Consider the following 20,023-nt stretch of genomic DNA (forward strand, 5'->3'; position numbering starts at 1 on the left):
CATAACTAACCCAATCACTTTCAACATTAGAATACAACTTAAAATATTTTACCTACTTATAATGGATATCATAATTGATAGTTCTTTTGATATATCTAAGAATTTTTTTAGCTACTCGAAAGTGATGCTTGCTAGTACAGTGCGTGAATATGTATAACAAATTAACTGCACGCATAATATCTGACCTTGTATGTGTGAGATAAATTAACCCTTCAATTAAACTTTTATATTATTTTTTATCTTTTTTTACCTCCATTATCTAATATAAATTTATCATTTGTATTCATTCGAGTATTCACTGGCTTATAAATTGTCATATAATTTTTTTTAAACAAATCTTTAGCATATTTTTCTTGACACAAAAATATTTCATTTTTATCTTGAATAATTTTTATTCCTAAATCAATCATTTCAAATTCTAACATTATAATTTTTTAAATTTAGCAAGCGATGAAATTTCAATATAAATCATATCGTCCACGTACAAACAAACGATAAGAATTTTAGGCTTTTATATATAAAATTGACTCATTTAAATTTTTTTAAAAATATGTTAAACAAAATACTTGTCAATTTTGCTATACTATACACTTGGTACTTTTTTCAAGCCATATAATATTTTATTTAATTTATATACTTTTTCTTCTAGCCCTTTAATCTTTAGTCCTTGCTTTATATAAACATTCTCTTGCAATCTTCAAGAAGGCTAATTTAACTTCAAATTGATAAACCTTTTTTTTTTCCTGCCAATGCTAATACTATTATAAATGTATCAATTTTAGCAATTGAAGAATTTTTTTTTGAAAAGCCGATACATGGAATTTGAGCATACCATTTGGCAACTAAATGGGATTTATATTTTACTAACATGTCATCAGCATTAAATTTTGACTTGTATACCCATTTGAGTCTAATTGCTTCTTTTCCTATGGGCAAATCTATCAACTTCTAAGGGATTTTCTTTTTTTCTCAATAGCTTAGTTTGCTATTCATTGCTTGTACCCATTCTTTATTCTAAGTTGCAACTTCAAAATAAGTATGTTCCAAAGCAAAAATTGCTATATCTGTGAATGACTACAAAATTTTCTTAGAGAGGTTTCAGCATCAATAGAATTATTTAAATTAGAATAATTCAAAATATGAGAAGATTCGAGTAAGGTATTAACAATAAGCAATGTATCACGTGCCTTATCAACTTATTTTCCTATAATATTTGAAATTTCAATTGCTTTAGAGTTTCAAGTTTTTTCTTAGTTAAAAATAATATGATGACTTATGATCAATTTCTTGGTTATAGGATTACAAATTCTAAAACTTTTTGTCTCATTACTATATCTTACAAATTTATGCTTAACACTTTTATCATCAAGTTTACATCTATTTTCTATAGAAATATGAAAATAAGCAACACAACCAAATACCTTTTAAGTTACTTACATTTGGCTTTCTATTCAACCATGCTTCAAAGGGTGTTTTTTTTTTTTATTACTGCCTTGGTTAGGAAAGCTATTTAACAAATATACTACTGTACTCACAATATTTACCTAAAACACCTTTGCTATTACTTTTCTCTAAGCATATATATAGCAGTTGTTAGTGAACCTTTATGTCGAAGAGCCTATATGGTTTAGTCTGATTGTCGATGTCCAGGATTGTCCTGAGGATGAGACCTTCGTCGAAGTCGGGTTAAGCTCGAGGTTGGTCAAGATACGCCCTCCTTCTAGTGTCAAAATATTGGTGAACCTTTACGTCATGGTCGAGGTGTCAGCATGTCTCGGTTTAGTCCCAGATGCGTAAGATTGCCCATGCGGATGCTCGAGTCCCGTCAACATCAGGTCAGATTGGGTTCAAGCATCGTCTCCCAAGTGTGGTTCTCCCTCGGTGGGTTGCTGCTTCTTCTTTGTTGGTTCTTGCACAAACGTCGAGGTCGAGAGGGGGATTTTTCGACTCGACCCCTTTGAAGTTCAAATTAGTTTTGAGTGGATTTAGGGGGAGTTGAGTGTTTGAACCCTCTCTCTTGATCAAGGAGAGTTAGCTTTTATACTTACGAGGATAAGTTAGATGTATAGGGTCAATTAACTGCAACTGGCTTCTCGGACGACTGACTTAAGCTTCTTTGCGAGCGCCGACTGACTTGCATGGATTAAAACTGCGCGGTGCCGCCCTAAGCTTTCCGGGACGACTATACCATGATGATGTCATTTGTATGGAAGGGGCGACGAGCGGTTGCCCGCCATGTGTGTCTTACGCGCCACATCGGACTTGAAGTTTCACGTTTGTATCATCATGTCTATTTGCCTAAGTCCACATGGGCTATACTAAAATGTGCTCTATCAGCAGTCTCGACTACAACTCGATTTTTTCATTATACTACTTCATTTTGTTGAGGGTGTAGCTTACAATCAAATCTATATGAATGCCTACATTCTTGTAAAAAATAAAAAAGTGTAAGTGAATTCACTTCGTCTGTTAGTACATAAAGTTTTAATAAAATAATTATTTTATTTTTTTATATATGTTTTGAAAATTTTGAAAATAAAAAGGTTTTAGTTTTTCCTTTCAAAAAATATATCCTTACGATCCTTATGTAATTATCTATAAATAAAAAAAAAATTATATCAGATAGTTTGCATTGTCTACATGCACTAGTTTCATTGGTTTTTAACTCTTCGAGAATGACTTATTTGAAAGGAATTTTTGTGCTTCCTTTAAAAAATATATCATTCACAAATAGTATCTTTATTTTTAATTTTAGATAAACTACTTATTATATTCTTCTGACTTAATAATTTTAATCCATCACAATTCATATGATCATATCTTTTATATCATAATATCAATTCATCAATAATAGTAGTAGTAAATGCATGTAAAGAGAAATCCGAAAATAATAATTTTTTTTTATTATCCTTATAGTTACTATCAATTTTTCAGTTTTCTTATCATAAATAAAAATTTTTCATCAAAAAAAATAATATAATATCATTTTCTCATTAGTTATCTTATACTAATGAGATTTTATTTTAAATAAAAAATAAACATCACATTATTAATAAATTTTTCATCAGATTTGGTGTTTATAGCAATTGTTCTTTTTCCTTCCACCTAAGTATTATTATTATTTTTCATTTGTATTATAAATTTGATTGAATCATCATACTTTTGAAATAAACTTTTGAAATAAATTTGATTACTATATCAACTATTCAAAAACCAAATAGACAGAATATTCTTTATTAGATGTCATAAAGAAAATATTTTTTTTTATTTTTTTATTCATGATAATTTGCTTGATTTTTATTCCAACAATCTTTTTCAAGATGGTCTTACTTTTTTAGTGAAAGTAGAAAGAAATATTTAGATTTTTATTTTTTTATCAATACCATTTTTTAATATGTCCATTTTTTATAATAAATTTATTAATAAGTTTCTTTATTACCTTCATTTTAGTTCTTCTTGTTCTCATTTGATCCAACCTTGTTTCTTGCCTCGAGTGTCAGATCATTCATGACCTTTACCATTTTGACCTCTCTTTTAAGAAATGATTTCTGAATTTTTTTATTGATCATTTTTTTAATCTATCTTCATTTGAAAAGCATGTTTTAAAGTTTTATCTAAAGATATATTCATTTTTGTTCATAAACTAAAAGCAAACATATTAATTTATCAATAGATAATATACTTATATCTTTAGCTTGGAAGTAGAAATCATATCAAATTTTGAAAATAAATTTTATAAAACTTTTTATACTATTGTTTGATCTTTTAGGTCTTATCTCATTTGGTTCACAATAAAAGATATTTTTGAGAAAAAAATCAGTGATAGATTCATTGTTTGACTTTTGAGAAAAAAATGAATGATAAACTCAATAACACTTTTTTTTTAACTATTATTTGATCTTATATGTTTTCACCATAAAATCTTATTTAGTTCACAATAAAAAAAGTCAATGATAGATTTAGAATCTTTTTCAAATTTATATTGAAGAATATGAAGTTTTAAAGTTTTTACATTGTTGATACCGATATGATTCAGGAAATAGAGATTCATTTATTGCTTGTTATAGCATATAGATAGCTTTTACATCTTTTTACATGTTTCTATTTATTTAATCTTCAATAATATTGAGATCCTACATATCATACTCAATAAGATCATTTTCTGTCAAATTTTATAATTCTTATAAAATAATTAGAGTTCTTGTTTAGAAATACTTACTCCAATGTCTATCTTTTAAAAAAAAACCTTTTAAGTCTACTGATTTTACCTTATTTTCTAATTAACGTACTCTTATTGATCTTCTTGGAACCAGATTCTAATACCACACTTATTGACTTTTTATAGACTCTAAGGAAAAAAAAAAAGGAGAGAAGACATAAAACTTGCAAAGAATACTTTTTCAATATATAATGTTTTGGATTAACATCTATTCATATTAGTCAAAAGATATAATATAAATTTTTAAATAATAAATAAATCAATCATAATTCAATAAAAAAATTTTATCCTCCTTTATTTATCTTAGTTTAGATCTTTATCTTTTGTTACATCTAATTTAATTATTTAAATTAATCTTATAGTGATAATGGAAGTATCATGCTCTTTTTGCTGCTAAAATTATCTCTTCACCATAAATTCTTTTATCCTGTTCCATGTGGTCAAACGGGAATGCATGATGACGAGAAGACAAAGGTGTAAAACATGCCATCTGTTTGCTTGTGTCCCTGACAAAACTGTTTTCATGACTTCGAAATTATAAGAAAATAGCTTCCTAGTTTTATGATCACAGCTACCGCTGCCATCAAGCATTCTCTGTGCTAATTGGTGAAATTTCTCCAAGAAAATTCTAATTCACGAAATCAAATTTGAAGAATAGTTTTTGTAGGACATCAGAGATAATAACTTCATATGTCGTTGAATCTTCTCGCAAGACCCGAGCACTTTTTGGAGCCTCGTACTTGACCGAAGCGAAATGGTTTCACCTACTTCAATTTTCTATGCATTTTTATTACTTTTACATCGCGGTCATGGCCATCAGTCTATTACGAAATTAAAGTTCTTATAGGCATAGGCCAACTCTACATCCTGAGCTACAGAGAATACCCATGGCCTAGTACTTTACCTAAATGAAACAACATATAACAGCGTCTCTAACCATTTCTGTTTCAAAAGCATAAAAAAAAGAAGGGTATAACTCAAATCGATTTTTTTTCTTGGACATTTAATTCTTGATAAATAGAAACTTCCAAGTTTTATTGTACCAAATATAAATAAGAGCAGACAACTCCTCCGAATGGATACGACAGTTGATGGATGATATGCACAGCGGACAGCGCGATAAATAATTAAATACCAAAGTGAACTTACTTCTTCTTCCGACAGTCGACTAACAACATAAACTTTCCTTCGAAGAACCAGGTGTTACAAAGCTCATATTATCGGGTCTCCTGTCTCTGGCGGCTTTCATATGATATATCTGTAAGCGCACAAAACTGTCGTTGCAACGCTTTCCACTGCTCATCTGACGACGTCCAAGTTGACCGAGAATTTTCGAACGAGTACGGCTGTCCCCCATTTGATCTAACAAGGGAATCATTCCAACCTTTACCCTGCTTAAGTAGTCGGCAGAAGGCCAGTAAGTGACAGCCAAGGCAACAAAGGGGAGACTGCAGGCTACGGCGCTTACAAGAACCGCAAGCCACTCGCAGGCAGGAGCAACCGCAACATATAAACCGGTGGCAAATGCTACACTCATGCCACCAGCTGCAACCCACAACAGCTTCATGGCAGTCATAAGAGAGCGTAAGCGGACATCATGATCCAAAGAACCAGAGTGAATGAGTATGATCGCAACGCTGATAGAGCTGGCCATCGCTAAGGTATCCGAGATCAAAAATGCCTTGAAAGCAGCTGTGCCAGATAGGATGGCCGTTCCCGCATCGGGTCCAGGATTGTTCTTGTATCCTCCCGGCAAGGTAAAGGCGGCTGCAAAGGTAACTGTGGCGATGAGCACCGCGATAATGGCAAGGTTGTTGGCCAACGCCCTGTACCGATTGATTTCTTCATCTTGTTTCCTCTCTAAATTACTTCTTATGTGATCGATACGTTGTGGGCTGAACCGAGATCCATGTGACATCAAATCCATCATGATATTGTACTGCAAAACCAGGGCAGGAGTAGCAGCACTATCAGTTAAAGCAAGCTGGAAAAGGGCATCATTTTTTGCATCACAAGCCAGAATGATGATGAGATCAATTATTTACCATTCGAAGGCCGATTTCAATTCTAACTTTTGAGGAGGCGAGGTCGACGGGAGTACGTCCCGAGTTGTTCATGACACTAGCGTTTACACTAGCGCAGGACAACAAGACTTGGACCATCTTTTCGTTCCGGGAGATGACCGCTAAGTGCAAGGGCGTGTTTCCTTCATCGTCTTGTGCATTCACAAGTTCCGTGAGCCATGGGGATCTCAGCACATACTTCACCATCTCTAAATTCTTTTTCTCCACTGCCACATGAAAGAAGTTCCTGCCGGTGTTGTTCTGCAGTCCCATTGAGTCAGGACAGTACTCCAGTACTTGGTCAATTATTTTCAAGTGTCCTGCATTTGCCGCAACATGTATGGTCGAATACCCATCTTCATCCCGGATATAAGCAGCTTTGGAGTCAGATTGAAGTAGCAGCTGTACCATCCGAATATCACCATTGGCTGCTGCAAAATGGAGAGGTGTGCTCTTGGTGGCATCTTGAGGTCTCACGGAGTTTGGCTTTTTGTCTAGTATCATTTCTGTTATATCTGTCACCACGAAAGCATAAGGTACATTCGAATTTTCACAAGGAAAAAAGGGAAATGACAATCCACCGGGAGAGTGAAGTAATTAACAACAGAAACAGAGCACTTTCTTGTGTCGCAATACTGTTTTCAATTAGAACGATATAACGCGAGTGGCGTTGCTTTAGTAACCGAGTAAGGGTACGTACCGTAGCTCCTGAGTACGGCGGCATGCAGTGCCGTCTGGCCGCGAGGTCCTTCGTCCGAGGCAGTCGGAGACTTGAGCAATTCCTTCGCAATCTCCACCGATCCCCTCTCGGCTGCCATGTAGAGCGCGGACACCCCGGTGTCGTTCTCCACGTCTGCCAAATCGGGAGCGGCCGACATCAGTAGCTCAACGACCGCCCGATGCCCATTCCGTGTTGCCTCATGGAGGGCAGTGTTTCCGGCATTATTCGTCATCCACGGTACTCCATACACTTCAGAAAATACGGGATCATTAAACAAAAAAGCCCTGTGGACGACGAAGAAGTCCACAATCGCTACATGGCCAGCTGCTGCCGCACAGTGCAGCGGGGTGTCTCCTTTCGAGTTGGACGACTTCATGAGGGAGGGCTGCTTGAGGCATAGAGCTTCGGCAAGCTCCATATGCCCGAGCTTTGCTGCGATGTGGAGCACTGAATTCCCGTCGACGGTCACCTCCCGGTCAAGAGCTTCGCTTGCCGCTTGTACAAACCTTACATCTCCTGATGTTGCTGCCTCGAACAATTTGCGGTCCATTTTTCATATATCCATCCTCTCTACCGTCTGCACCGGACAGTAGCTCTAAGATTAGATGTAATACGATGTAAGCATATACATAATATTTATGCTATCCAACGAAACGGAAAGTCTTGCCTCTGTGTCATAGATTCAGGCAAATCTTGCTATGTTCGGACGAAAGGCAAAAAAACAAGAAAGAAAGGAATGAAATCATACCAAAAAAAGCCTACTGCCTAACAACTGGAAATGCAATCATATGACGGTAAGTAAGACAACCGTGTGGGTTGAGAGATTGTCCTTAAAAATGTATTTTTGTATCAGTCTGTGGAAGAACCTTCTACGCGATTTCCTTGTTGATTGCGCATGAATTTGAGTTGGGAAAAGATGTTTGTGCGCTTAAAACTTTAACAAACATGATTTATATACTAAGGACCAATAATGCAAGTTGTTGTTCCAGGGAGCGATTTATGTGGTCATTATAAATTTCAGTTTGCTTTAGTATATACTCGAGCTTTTTTTCTCCTTTTCTTTACATTGTTGACATTGTTGTTATTATATATATATATTTTTTTGGTGACATGCAACATAATTGTAGTAGGTGCGATGTCATATGTGACGGATTCATGTGCGGAGTTTTTTTCTACGCATTGATGAGTGTGAGAGGTAAGGTATATTTATGTCAACGGAAGAACTTTCTTTGCAATTGCTTTAGCTCTAGAGGCCGACGACCGAAGGTTCATGTTCTTTTGCCGCTTGAATCTTCCTTTGCAATCAATTATTTTTGCCCCGTAGGGTACGATCAAATCGGACTTCATGATCATAAGAAGACAAATGCAGGACCTATTTGCTTGTGGCCTTGAAAGAATTATTTTCGTGACTTCGAAACAACAATACAACTTTCTTTGTTGTTGACAAACATGGGGGAACAGATTGGCCTTTCAAGGATTTTATGATCATAAAGAAAGTGCCTGAAAGGTCAATGGAAGAACTTTCTTCGCATGTGCAGGGATATTTATGTCAACGGAAGAACTTTCTTTGTTATTGCTTTAGCTCTTTGAGGCTGAAGACGGAAGCATCATGTTCTTTATTATTGCTTTTGCAATCAATTATTTTGCCCTGTCGCTTTAGCTTGTTCTTCACGACTCTTCCAACAAGTGGTTGGTGGTGATAACTATCTCAGCTACTACACGGCATTCTAAACATCTCCACACGACCAGATGACCTATTGGCATCAACTTAAGATCAATCTTCTTAATTTAAATTGTGCCGATGAACAATCAGATTAGCTGAGCTTGAGCAATATATTAGAATGTTTAAAATTTATAATTTTACAAACATCATAATTTGTTTATTTTATGGTGTCTAATGTTGATATTGTAGTTATAAGATTTGGACCTTAATCATGTCCACAAGTTAATGATCATCGATAAGTGAAGAATAGTTAGGCTAGAATTTTATTTAGTTGTTTTAGATCTTATCATCTTAAAATCAATTTTATAGACTCTAAACGGATGAGATATCCTGTTAAAACATAAACTATGACATCCAAAATGTTAATTCCTTTTTTCCATTACCCACTATCTCAATAATCTTGAATAATTTTCACTCCTAAAAAATAATGTAAAAGTTCTAAATCAATCATTTCAAATTCCGACATTATAATTTTTTAAATTTAGCAAGCATATATGATAAAATTTCAATATAAATCATATCATCCACGTACAAACAAACAATAATAATTTTGGGCTTATATATATATATATATATATATATATATATATATATATATATATATATATATATATATATATATATATATATATATAATCGACTCATTTAAATTTTTTTAAAAAATATATTAAAAAAGTACTTGTTAATTTTGTTATACCATACCCTCGGTACTTTTTTTCAAGCGATATAATGTTTTATTTAATTTGTATAATTTTTCTTCTAGCCCTTTAATTTTAAGTCCTTGCTTTACATAAATATTCTCTTGCAATCTTGCATTCAAGAAGAATGATTTAACATTAAATTGTTAAACCTTTATTCTTTTGGCTGCCAATGCTAATACTATTATAATTGTATCAATTTTAGCAATTGAAGAAATTTTTTTTGAAAAGCTGATACCTGGAATTTGATCATACCATTTGACAACTAAATGAGTTTTATATTTTAGTAGCGAATCATTAGCATTAAATTTTGACTTGTATACCCATTTGAGTCCAATTGGTTCTTTTCTTGTGAGTAAATCTACCAACTTCTAAGTTTTTTTTTTTTTTTCAAAAGCTTGTAGTTCATTATTCATTACTTGCACCTATTCCTTATTTTAAGCTGCAACTTCAAAATAAGTATGTTCCAAAGCAAAAACTTGTAAAATCATCAAACTGCTATGAATGACTATAAAATTTTCTTAGATGTGTTTCAGTATCAATAGAATTACTTAAATTAGAATAATTTAAAATATGAGCAGATTCGAATAAGGTATTAACAATAGATAATGTATCACGTGCCTTATCAACTTATTCTCCTATAATATTTGAAATTTCAATTGCTTTAGAGTTTCAAGCTTCTTCTTCTTTCAAAATAACAAGATGACTTATGATAAATTTCTTGGTTATAGGATTATAAATTCTAAAATATTTTGTCTTATTACTATACCTTACAAATATGTATTTAACATGTTATCATCAAGTTTACATCTATGTTCTATAGAAATATGAAAGTAAGCAACACAACCAAATACCTTTAAGTTACTTACATTTGACTTTCTATTCAACCATGCTTCAAAGGGTGTTTTTTTTTTTTTATTACCTTGGTTAGAAAAGCTGTTTAACAAATATACTACTATATTCACAGCTTCTGCCTAAAACTCCTTTGGTACTACTTTTCTCTAAGCATACATATAGTGGTTTCGACCACAACTCGATTTTTTCATTCTACTATTTCATTTTATTGAGGGTGTAGCTTACGAGTCCCTATCAATGCCTACATTCTTGTAAAAAATAAAAAAATTTTGAAAGTGAATTCATTTCGTTTATTAGTACACAAAGTTTTAATAAAATAACTATTTTGTTTTTCTATATATGTTTTGAAAATTTTGAAAACAAAAAAGGCTTTAGTTTTTCTTTCAAAAAATATACCCTTGTGATCCTTATGTAATTATCTATAAATAATAAAAAAAATTTATATCTACCCTGTGAGATAGTTTGCATAGCTCAAGTTTCAATAGTTTTTAGTTCTTTAAGAATGGCCTATTTGAAAGGAATTTATGTGCTTCCTTTAAAAAATAAATCATTCACAAATAGTATCTTTATTTTTAATTTTAGATAAACTAAATATTATATTCTTTTGACTTGATAGTTCTAATCCATCATAATTCAGATGATCATATTTTTATATCATAATGTTGATTCATCAATAATAGTAGTAGTAAAATAGTAGTAGTAAATGCATGTAAAGAGAAATCTGAAAATAATAAAAAAATATTTTATTTTTTTATTATCCTTATAGTTACTACCAAATTTTCATGTTTCTTATCATAAATCATTTATTTTTCATCAAAAAAAATATAATATCATTTTCTCATTAGTTGTCTTATACTAATGAGATTTTATTTTAAATAAAAAATAAACATCACATTATTAATAAATTTTTTATCGAATTTGGTGTTTATAGCAATTGTTCCTTTTCCTTTCACCTTAGCCTTATTGTTATTTTTCATTTGTATTATATATTTGGTTGAATCATCAAGCTTTTGAAATAAACTTTTACCTCCTATCGTATGATTACTATATCAACTATTCAAAAACCAAATACACATAGAATATCCTTTATCAGATATCATAAAAAAATATTTATTATTATTTATTTAATATATTTTTATTCATGATAATTTGTTTGATTTTAATTCTAACAATCTTTTTCAAGATGGTCATACTTTTTAAGTGAAATTAGAAAGAAATATTTAGATTTTTATTTTTGTATCAATAATTTTTTTTAATATGTCTAATTTTTTATAATAAAATTATTGATAAATTTCTTTATTATGTTCATTATAGTTCTTCTAATTCTCATTTGATCGACCTTGTTTCTTGTCTTCAGATCATTCATGACCTTTACCATTTTGACCTCTCCTTTAAGAACTGATTTTTAATTTTTTTTTTTGATTATTTTTTTAATCTATCTTAAGTTGAAAAGCATGTTGAAGTTTTATATTCACTTTTCGTTCATAAACTAAAAATAAACCCATTAATTTATCAATAGATAATGTACTTATATCTTTAGCTTCTTTTTGTAAAACATTTTATACTATTGTTTGATCTTTTAGGTCTTCATCATAAGATCTCATTTAGTTTACAATAAAAGAGATATTTGAGAAAAAAAATTAGTGATATATTCATTGTTTGACTTTTGAGAAAAAAATCAATGATAAACTCAATAACACTTTTTCAAACTATTATTTTATATTATAGGTTTTCACCATAAAATATTATTTAGTTCACAATAAAAAAAAATCAATGATAGATTCAGAATCTTTTATCATAAGAGTTTTAAATTTACATTGAAGAATATGAAGTTTAAAAAATTTTACATTATTTGTACTTCGAAATATATTTTTTTAATATTTATTGATGTTGATACCGATATGATTCATGGAAATAGGAACTCATTTATTACTTGTTATAGCATATAGATAGGTTTTGCATATTTTTGTATGTTTTTATTTATTTGATCTTCAATAATATTGGGATCCTACCTAACATACTCAATAAGATCGTTTTTTATCAAATTTCATAATCTTTATGAAATACATAGAGTTCTTGTATATAAATACTTACTCCAATATCTATTTTTTTAAAATTTTTTGAGTCTACTGATTTTGCCTTCTTTTTTAATCAACATACTCCTAATCTTCTTCAAATCAGATTTTGATGCCATACTTATTGACTTTATAGATCGTAAGAAAAAGGAAGAAAAGACATAAAACTAGTGAGGAATACTTTTTCAATATATAATGTTCTAGATTCATGGAAGAACATCTATTTATATTAGACAAAAGATAAAATATAATTTTTTAAATAATAAAAAAATCAATCATAATTCAATAAATTTGTTTATCCTCCTTTATTTATCTTAATCTAGATCTTTTTCTTTTGTTACATCTAATTTTAATTATTTAAATCAATATTATACTGATAATGAAAGCATCATGCTCTTTTCGGTGCTAAAATATATGTTTACAATAAATTCTTTTACCCTGTTGCATACGGTCAAACGGGAATGCATGATGACGAGAAGACAAAGGTGAAAAACATGCGACCTGTTTGCTTTTCATGACTTCGAAATTATAAGAAAATAGCTTCTTAGTTTTATGATCACAGTTACCGCTGCCATCAAGCATTCTCTTTGCTACTTGGTGAACTTTCTCCAAGAAAATTCTAATTCATGAAATCAAATTTGAAGAATAGTTTTTGTAGGACATCAGAGATAACTTCATATGTCGTTGAATCTTCAAAGCGAAATCGAAATGGTTTCACATACTTTAATTTTCTATGCATTTTTATTACTTTTACATCGCGGTCATGGGCATCAGTCTATTACGAATATTAAAGTTCTTATAGGCATAGGCCAACTCTACATCCTGAGCTAAACAGAATACCATGGCCTTCTACTTTACCTAAATGAAACATACAAAAGCGTCTCTAATCATTTCTGTTTTAAAAGCATAAAAAAAAGAAGGGTATAACTTGGTAAGTTCAACAACAATCGATTTTTCTTCTTGGACATTTAATTCCAAGTTTTATTGTACCAAATATAAATAAGAGCAGACGACTCCTCCGAATGGATACGACAGTTGATGGATGATATGCATAGCGGACGGCGCGATAAATAATTAAATACCAAAGTGAACGAAGACAACATTTATCTTTTTCTTTTCTGTACATATTTTGGATATTTTTACTTTGAAAGCTAGTCCTTCAGTACAGAGAAGAAGTAGGTGTCTCAAAGCTCATATCGTCGGGTCTCCCGTATCTGGCGGCTTTCATATGACTCATCGGTAAGTGCACAGAATTGTCGTTCCAACGCTTTCCACTGCTCATCTGACGTCGTCCAAGTTGACCGAGAAAAGTCGAACAAGTACGGCCGTCTCCTATTTGATCTATCAAGGGAATCAGTCCAACCGTTACCCTGCTTAAGTAGTCGGCCGAAGGCCAGTAAGTAACAGCAAATGCAACAAAGGGGAGACTGCAGGCTACGACGCCCACGAGAACCGCAAGCCACTCGCAGGCAGGAGCAACCGCAACATAGATACCGGTGGCAAATGCTACACTCATACCACCAGCTGCAATCCACAACAGCCTCATGGCAATCATAAGAGAGCGTAAGCGGACATCATGATCCAAAGAACCAGAGTGAATGAGGATGATCGCAACGCTGATAGAGCTGGCCATCGCTAAGGTATCCGAGATCAAAAATGCCTTGAAAGCAGCTGTGCCAGATAGGATGGCCGTTCCCGCATCGGGTCCAGGATTGTTCTTGTATCCTCCCGGCAAGGTAAAGGCGGCTGCAAAGGTAACTGTGGCGATGAGCACCGCGATGATGGCAAGGTTGTTGGCCAACGCCCTGTACCGATTGATTTCTTCATCTTCTTTCCTCTCCAAATTACTTCTTATGTGATCGATACGTTGTGGGCTGAACCGAGATCCATGTGATATCAAATCGATCATGATATTGTACTGCAAAACCAGGGTAGGAGTAGCAGCACTATCAGTTAAAGCAAGCAGGAAAATGGCATCATTTTTTGCATCACAAGCCAGAATGATGATGAGATCAACTGATGAGCATTCTTTACCATTCGAAGGCCGATTCCAATTCTAACTTTTGAGGAGGCGAGGTCGACGGGAGTACGTCCCGAGTTGTTCATGACACTAGCGTTTACACTTGCGCAGGACACTAAGACTTGGACCATCTTTTTGTTCCGGGAGATGACCGCTAAATGCAAGGGCGTGTTTCCATCATCGTCTTGTGCGTTCGCAAGTTCCGTGAGCCATGGGGATCTCAGCACATACTTCACCACCTCTAAATTCTTTTTCTCCACTGCCACATGAAAGAAGTTCCTGCCGGTGTTGTTCTGCAGTCCCATTGAGTCAGGACAGTGCTTCAGTACTTGCTCAATTATTTTCAAGTGTCCTGCATTTGCCGCAACATGTATGGTCGAATACCCATCTTCATCCCGGATATAAGCAGCTTTGGAGTCAGATTGAAGTAGCAGCTGTACCATCCGAATATCACCATTGGCTGCTGCAAAATGGAGAGGTGTGCTCTTGGTGGCATCTTGAGGTCTCACGGAGTTTGGCTTTTTGTCTAGTATCATTTCTGTTATATCTGTCACCACGAAAGCATAAGGTACATTCGAATTTTCACAAGGAAAAAAGGGAAATGACAATCCACCGGGAGAGTGAAGTAATTAACAACAGAAACAGAGCACTTTCTTGTGTCGCAATACTGTTTTCAATTAGAACGATATAACGCGAGTGGCGTTGCTTTAGTAACCGAGTAAGGGTACGTACCGTAGCTCCTGAGTACGGCGGCATGCAGTGCTGTCTGGCCGCGAGGTCCTTCGTCCGAGGCAGTCGGAGACTTGAGCAATTCCTTCGCAATCTCCACCGATCCCCTCTCGGCTGCCATGTAGAGCGCGGACACCCCGGTGGCGTTCTCCACGTCTGCCAAATCCGGAGCGGCCGACATCAGTAGCTCAACGACCGCCCGATGCCCATTCCGTGTTGCCTCATGGAGGGCAGTGTTTCCGGCATCATTCGTCATCCACGGTAGTCCATACACTTCAGAAAAGACGACGGGATCCTCTAACGAAAAAGCCCTGTGGACGACGAAGAATTCCACAATCGCTGCATGGCCAGCTGCTGCCGCACAGTGCAGCGGGGTGTCTCCTTTCGAGTTGGACGACTTTATGAGGGAGGGCTGCGCGAGGCATAGAGCTTTGGCAAGCTCCATGTGCCCGAGCTTTGCTGCGATGTGGAGCACTGAATTCCCGTCGACGGTCACCTCCCGGTCAAGAGCTTCGCTTGCCGCTTGTACAAACCTTACTTCTCCTGATGTTGCTGCCTCGAACAATTTGCGGTCCATTTTTCATATATCCCTCCTCACTACCGTCTGCACCGGACGACAGTAGCTCTAAGATTAGATGTCCTACGATGTAAGCATATACATAATATTTATGCTACCCAACGAAACGGAAAGTCTTGCCTTTGTCTCATAGATTCAGGCAAATCTTACTATGTTCGGACGAAAGGCCAAAAAACAAGAAAGAAAAAAAAAGAATGAAATCATACCCAAAAAAGCCTACTGCGAAACAACTGGAAATGCATTCATCTGACGGTAAAGTAAGACAACCGTGTGGGTTGAGAGATTGTCCTTAAAAACGTATTTTTGTGATGTCTGTGGAAGAACCTTCTTCGCAATTTCCTTTGTTGATTGCGCATGAATTTGAGTTGGGAAAAGATGTTTGTGGGATTAAAACTTTAACGAACATGATTTATATTCTAAGGACCAATAATGCCAAGTTGTTGTTCCAGGGAGTGATTTATGTGGTCATTATAAATTTCATTTTGCTTTAGTATATACTCGAGCTAAAATTGAGGGATTTTTTTTCTCCTTTTCTTTACATTATTGTCATTGTTGTTATTATATATATTTTTTCGGTGACATGCAACATAATTGTCGTAGGTGCGATGTCATATGTGACAGATTCATGTGCGGAGTTTTTTCTTCGTATCGATGAGTGTGAGACGATAACGAATTGACCTACCATGTGCAGGTATATTCATGTCAACGGAAGAACTTTCTTTGTAATCGCTTTATCTCTAGAGGTTGACAACGGAAGGTTCACGTTCTTTTGCCACTTGAATCTTCCTTTGCAATCGATTATTTTTGCCCCGTCGCGTACGGTCGAACCGGACTTCATCATCATAAGAAGACAAATGCGGGACCTACTTGCTTGTGTCCTTGAAAGAATTATTTTAATGACTTGGAAACAAGAATACAAGCTTCCTTTGTTGCTGACAAGCGTGAGGGAAACAGATTGACCTTTCAAGGACTTTGTGATCATAAAGAAAGTGCCTGAAAGGTCAATGGAAGAACTTTCTTTGTTATTGCTTTAGCTCTTTGAGGCTGAAGACGGAAGCATCATGTTCTTTTACTGCTTGAACCTTCTTTCACAATCAATTATTTTGCCCTGTCGCTTTAGCTTGTTCTTCACGACTCTTCCAACAAGTGGTTGGTGGTGATAACTATCTCAGCTACTACACGGCATTCTAAACATCTCCACACGACCAGATGACCTATTGGCATCAACTTAAGATCAATCTTCTTAATTTAAATTGTGCCGATGAACAATCAGATTAGCTGAGCTTGAGCAACATATTAGAATGTTTAAAATTTATAATTTTACAAACATCATAATTTGTTTATTTTATGGTGTCTAATGTTGATATTGTAGTTATAAGATTTGGACCTTAATCATGTCCACAAGTTAATGATCATCGACAAGTGAAGAATAGTTAGGTTTTTAGATCTTATCATCTTAAAATAAATTATATAGACTCTAAACGGATGAGATATCCTGTTAAACATAAACCATGACATCCAAAACGTGTTCTAATTCCTTTTTTTCCATTACCCACTATCTCAACAATCTTTGTTAGTAAATTCCTTTACTTTCTTCTCTAAAGGGGGATTTCCGATCAACCTATTTATTTCGTTAACATCTCATATTTCTATTCACTCTCTTAAATGTATTCTAATTAAATCCTTGTCAATCAAATAAACGATTATAAAAGAAAAGAGTCGCGAAAATTATGAGAACGAACGACTCCACTGGGGATCGAACCCAGAATCTCTGGTTCCGTAGACCAGCGCCTTATCCATTGGGCCATGGAGTCCTATTTAAACATTAATTAACTGCAGTTATCTAATAATATTTATACTTTTACTTTATGATTCCCCATTAATTCGATTAAAAAGCCCCATGTGAAAATAAAATGCAAATTAATCATAGTTTCATGTCTAATAAAATGAAAGTCAACAATTTTTTAACCAGATCTATTTCTTTCCCTATGCAGAGTGCAATATGAATAGGTATGGATTCTATGGATAATTGATGCTTTGTAAGCATTCATCACTTAATCCTCCTCCTAATTTTGGTCTGCATCAGCTATTTAGTAATGAAATTTTAATTGCACAAGCTAATTTGCTTCTTGAACCAACTACGTGCCAAACCCACAAATTGATCAACTGAGTTGATGACCTACCAAGTCACTGGAATAATCTTTTACCAATTCTTGAAATAACTTTCTATAAATTCCAAAAGATTAACCAGTGAAGATGAAGATTCATGAATACATTGTCCGAGGCTTGGAAAATAATTATTATATATGGTATAACACATACATGCAGACACATCCACATCTACACACCCATACAGTTTGTTATATATGCGTATATAAATTAGGTGACGTTTTACCTCATTTTCCAACTAACTTCCAAATTTACAATGCTTTTTCTATAAACAAATTCAAGTTTTGGCGGTCAAAGATTCTCTTTCTTTCTCTGGATTCATGACCACTACTTATTTTACAATTATTTTTAGAATTGTCAAAGTTGATATTTTCGAGAAGAACCCTTTTTAATTTAATTAAATTTTGATTATAATTATCGATCAATAAAAAGAAAGTACAATTATGATATAATTATTCAGGAGATGATGAGGGGCTCTTCTAATTACTTATTATAGATCCTTTACTCTCGTCTATCAATAAACATGATATTCCAGGAACTACAAATAATATAATATGATATCCGTTATCAATTTCTCTTAGTCCATATTCTATTGCTTATGGTAGTCCGGTAAAGAATAGAAAGAGAGTAAAAGAGTCTCATTTATCTTGTAGATACGTGCTGTTCCTACTTGTTAATCGGATTACGAAGCACATTCTCATATCAAATAAAGGCTTCCTAAATAGCATCAAAAGGTATATAATTCTAATGTTGATATATTATTATTTGATTTTAGTTCTTGATATAATATTTTTTTATATAATAGTAGCATAATTATATTTTTTATATTTATAATTAGTATCAGAACATATTTTTTTAAAATCAAATACCTTATATCATAAAAGTACATTAGATTTATTTTGTATTTATATATGTTTGTTAATATTTTTCGTTTATGAAAAAATATTATTTGATTTTGTTTGTACGATATTTAAAATATTTACTTTCTTATCTTATTCGTTTACTTTCTTACGAGTGATACAAGATTCTTTGGCTTAACATAGGTAGAGCTAGGTACATCATGTTGCTCATGTTTGATCAGTGGGTTACTGTCAACAATTAGTTGTCAACGATGACACGATGAAGGGCAGCGACCAACTGCGTTGTCAACGATGACACAATGACGGGCAGCGACCAACTGTGGTCGTTGGCCCTACCATAGGCAGCAATTTTGCAGGCGATAGGGTTGCTACATGTAGCACCACAGTAAAGGTTGTGTAGCTTACGATAGTGAGTCTTGTGCAAGTGCTAGTGGATGTCACTAGGATGTTGTACGCGTTGAAGAGCACCAAGCACAGTGAGGTAAGCGACCGCATAACGGGTTTGTGGCTCGCGATTGACATGGATAAGGGGTTGGGCAACGACCGCATGATGGAGATGTATGATTGTGCATGGCTCTAGTTGAGCAATCTAGGCAGATGTATAATGGCTTTCTGCGACTATCGCAAATGGCAATAGCGATCTGTTGGTGGTGCTGCATCATCGACAAGATCACATCTACGACGACTGCGAATGGCATTTGTTGGCCACAATATATATATATATATATATATATATATATATATAGGAAAATATATATGTATATAGGAAAATAAACCAAAAGAGAAAAGCAATTAAAATTATTACTGAAGATTTCAATATTTATCACCTCAAGATCAGTTACAAAGGCTATAACCTGACGAGGGATTCTACTGAACATGAACTATAGTTTCTAAAATATTAAATAACTTAAATTTACATAATCTGAAAACATTCTTTTGTCAAATTAAGACAAAATGAATGATGTAGAAAATAACGACGAAACGAAATTGAAGGTGAACAAAAATCTTAGTTGTAAGAGAAGTAAACAGTGATTGAAGTTGCTGCAAGATTCCATGAGAAGCCTAAAGAGAATTAAGGTATACACAAACATATATAGGTAGGTACATAGTGAGAAAAAAATTTGAGAAATATTGAACACTGATGTAAGTATCTGTCAGATTCCATAAGAAACCTAATCCTTCATTACAGGGCAGTTCATTATACAGTGAAATCACCTGATATCATCATTGTCAGATTTGTGCTAGCAGCATAACTGAAGTCTTGAAATAGCTCAATAACTTTAGGCAACAACTAAATAAACTGGAACAATTTTG

The 20,023-nt window shown here is 33.8% G+C and overlaps 2 protein-coding genes and 1 non-coding gene across 4 annotated transcripts; all 3 read right to left on the minus strand.

Annotated features, from left to right (window-relative positions):
- Positions 1–5,192: 5,192 nt before the first annotated feature.
- LOC135586159 (protein ACCELERATED CELL DEATH 6-like) lies at positions 5,193–7,930 on the minus strand. Of its 2 annotated transcripts, none has more exons than XM_065158994.1 (4): positions 7,752–7,930; positions 6,983–7,580; positions 6,265–6,797; positions 5,193–6,158 (listed from the first exon to the last, which is right to left on the minus strand). In XM_065158994.1, the coding sequence occupies exons 2-4, from the start codon at positions 7,551–7,553 to the stop codon at positions 5,388–5,390; spliced, it is 1,875 nt and encodes a 624-aa protein (XP_065015066.1). In that variant the 5' UTR covers positions 7,554–7,580; positions 7,752–7,930; the 3' UTR covers positions 5,193–5,387. The 2 variants fall into 2 exon arrangements, with proteins under 2 accessions (XP_065015066.1, XP_065015067.1); XM_065158995.1 differs by having other exon boundaries at positions 7,671–7,930.
- A 5,498-nt stretch (positions 7,931–13,428) lies between these two features.
- On the minus strand, positions 13,429–16,037 carry LOC135642185 (protein ACCELERATED CELL DEATH 6-like). Its single transcript, XM_065158107.1, has 4 exons — positions 15,887–16,037; positions 15,107–15,707; positions 14,389–14,921; positions 13,429–14,272 (listed from the first exon to the last, which is right to left on the minus strand). The coding sequence occupies exons 2-4, from the start codon at positions 15,678–15,680 to the stop codon at positions 13,514–13,516; spliced, it is 1,866 nt and encodes a 621-aa protein (XP_065014179.1). The 5' UTR covers positions 15,681–15,707; positions 15,887–16,037; the 3' UTR covers positions 13,429–13,513.
- A 1,384-nt stretch (positions 16,038–17,421) lies between these two features.
- On the minus strand, positions 17,422–17,494 carry TRNAR-ACG (transfer RNA arginine (anticodon ACG)). The gene has a single exon. It is a non-coding gene; the product is annotated as a tRNA-Arg (tRNA).
- Between the last annotated feature and the right edge of the window lie 2,529 nt (positions 17,495–20,023).

The sequence above is a fragment of the Musa acuminata genome, chromosome BXJ3-7 (assembly GCF_036884655.1).
Source record: "Musa acuminata AAA Group cultivar baxijiao chromosome BXJ3-7, Cavendish_Baxijiao_AAA, whole genome shotgun sequence".
In the NCBI taxonomy this organism is placed as follows: domain Eukaryota; kingdom Viridiplantae; phylum Streptophyta; class Magnoliopsida; order Zingiberales; family Musaceae; genus Musa; species Musa acuminata.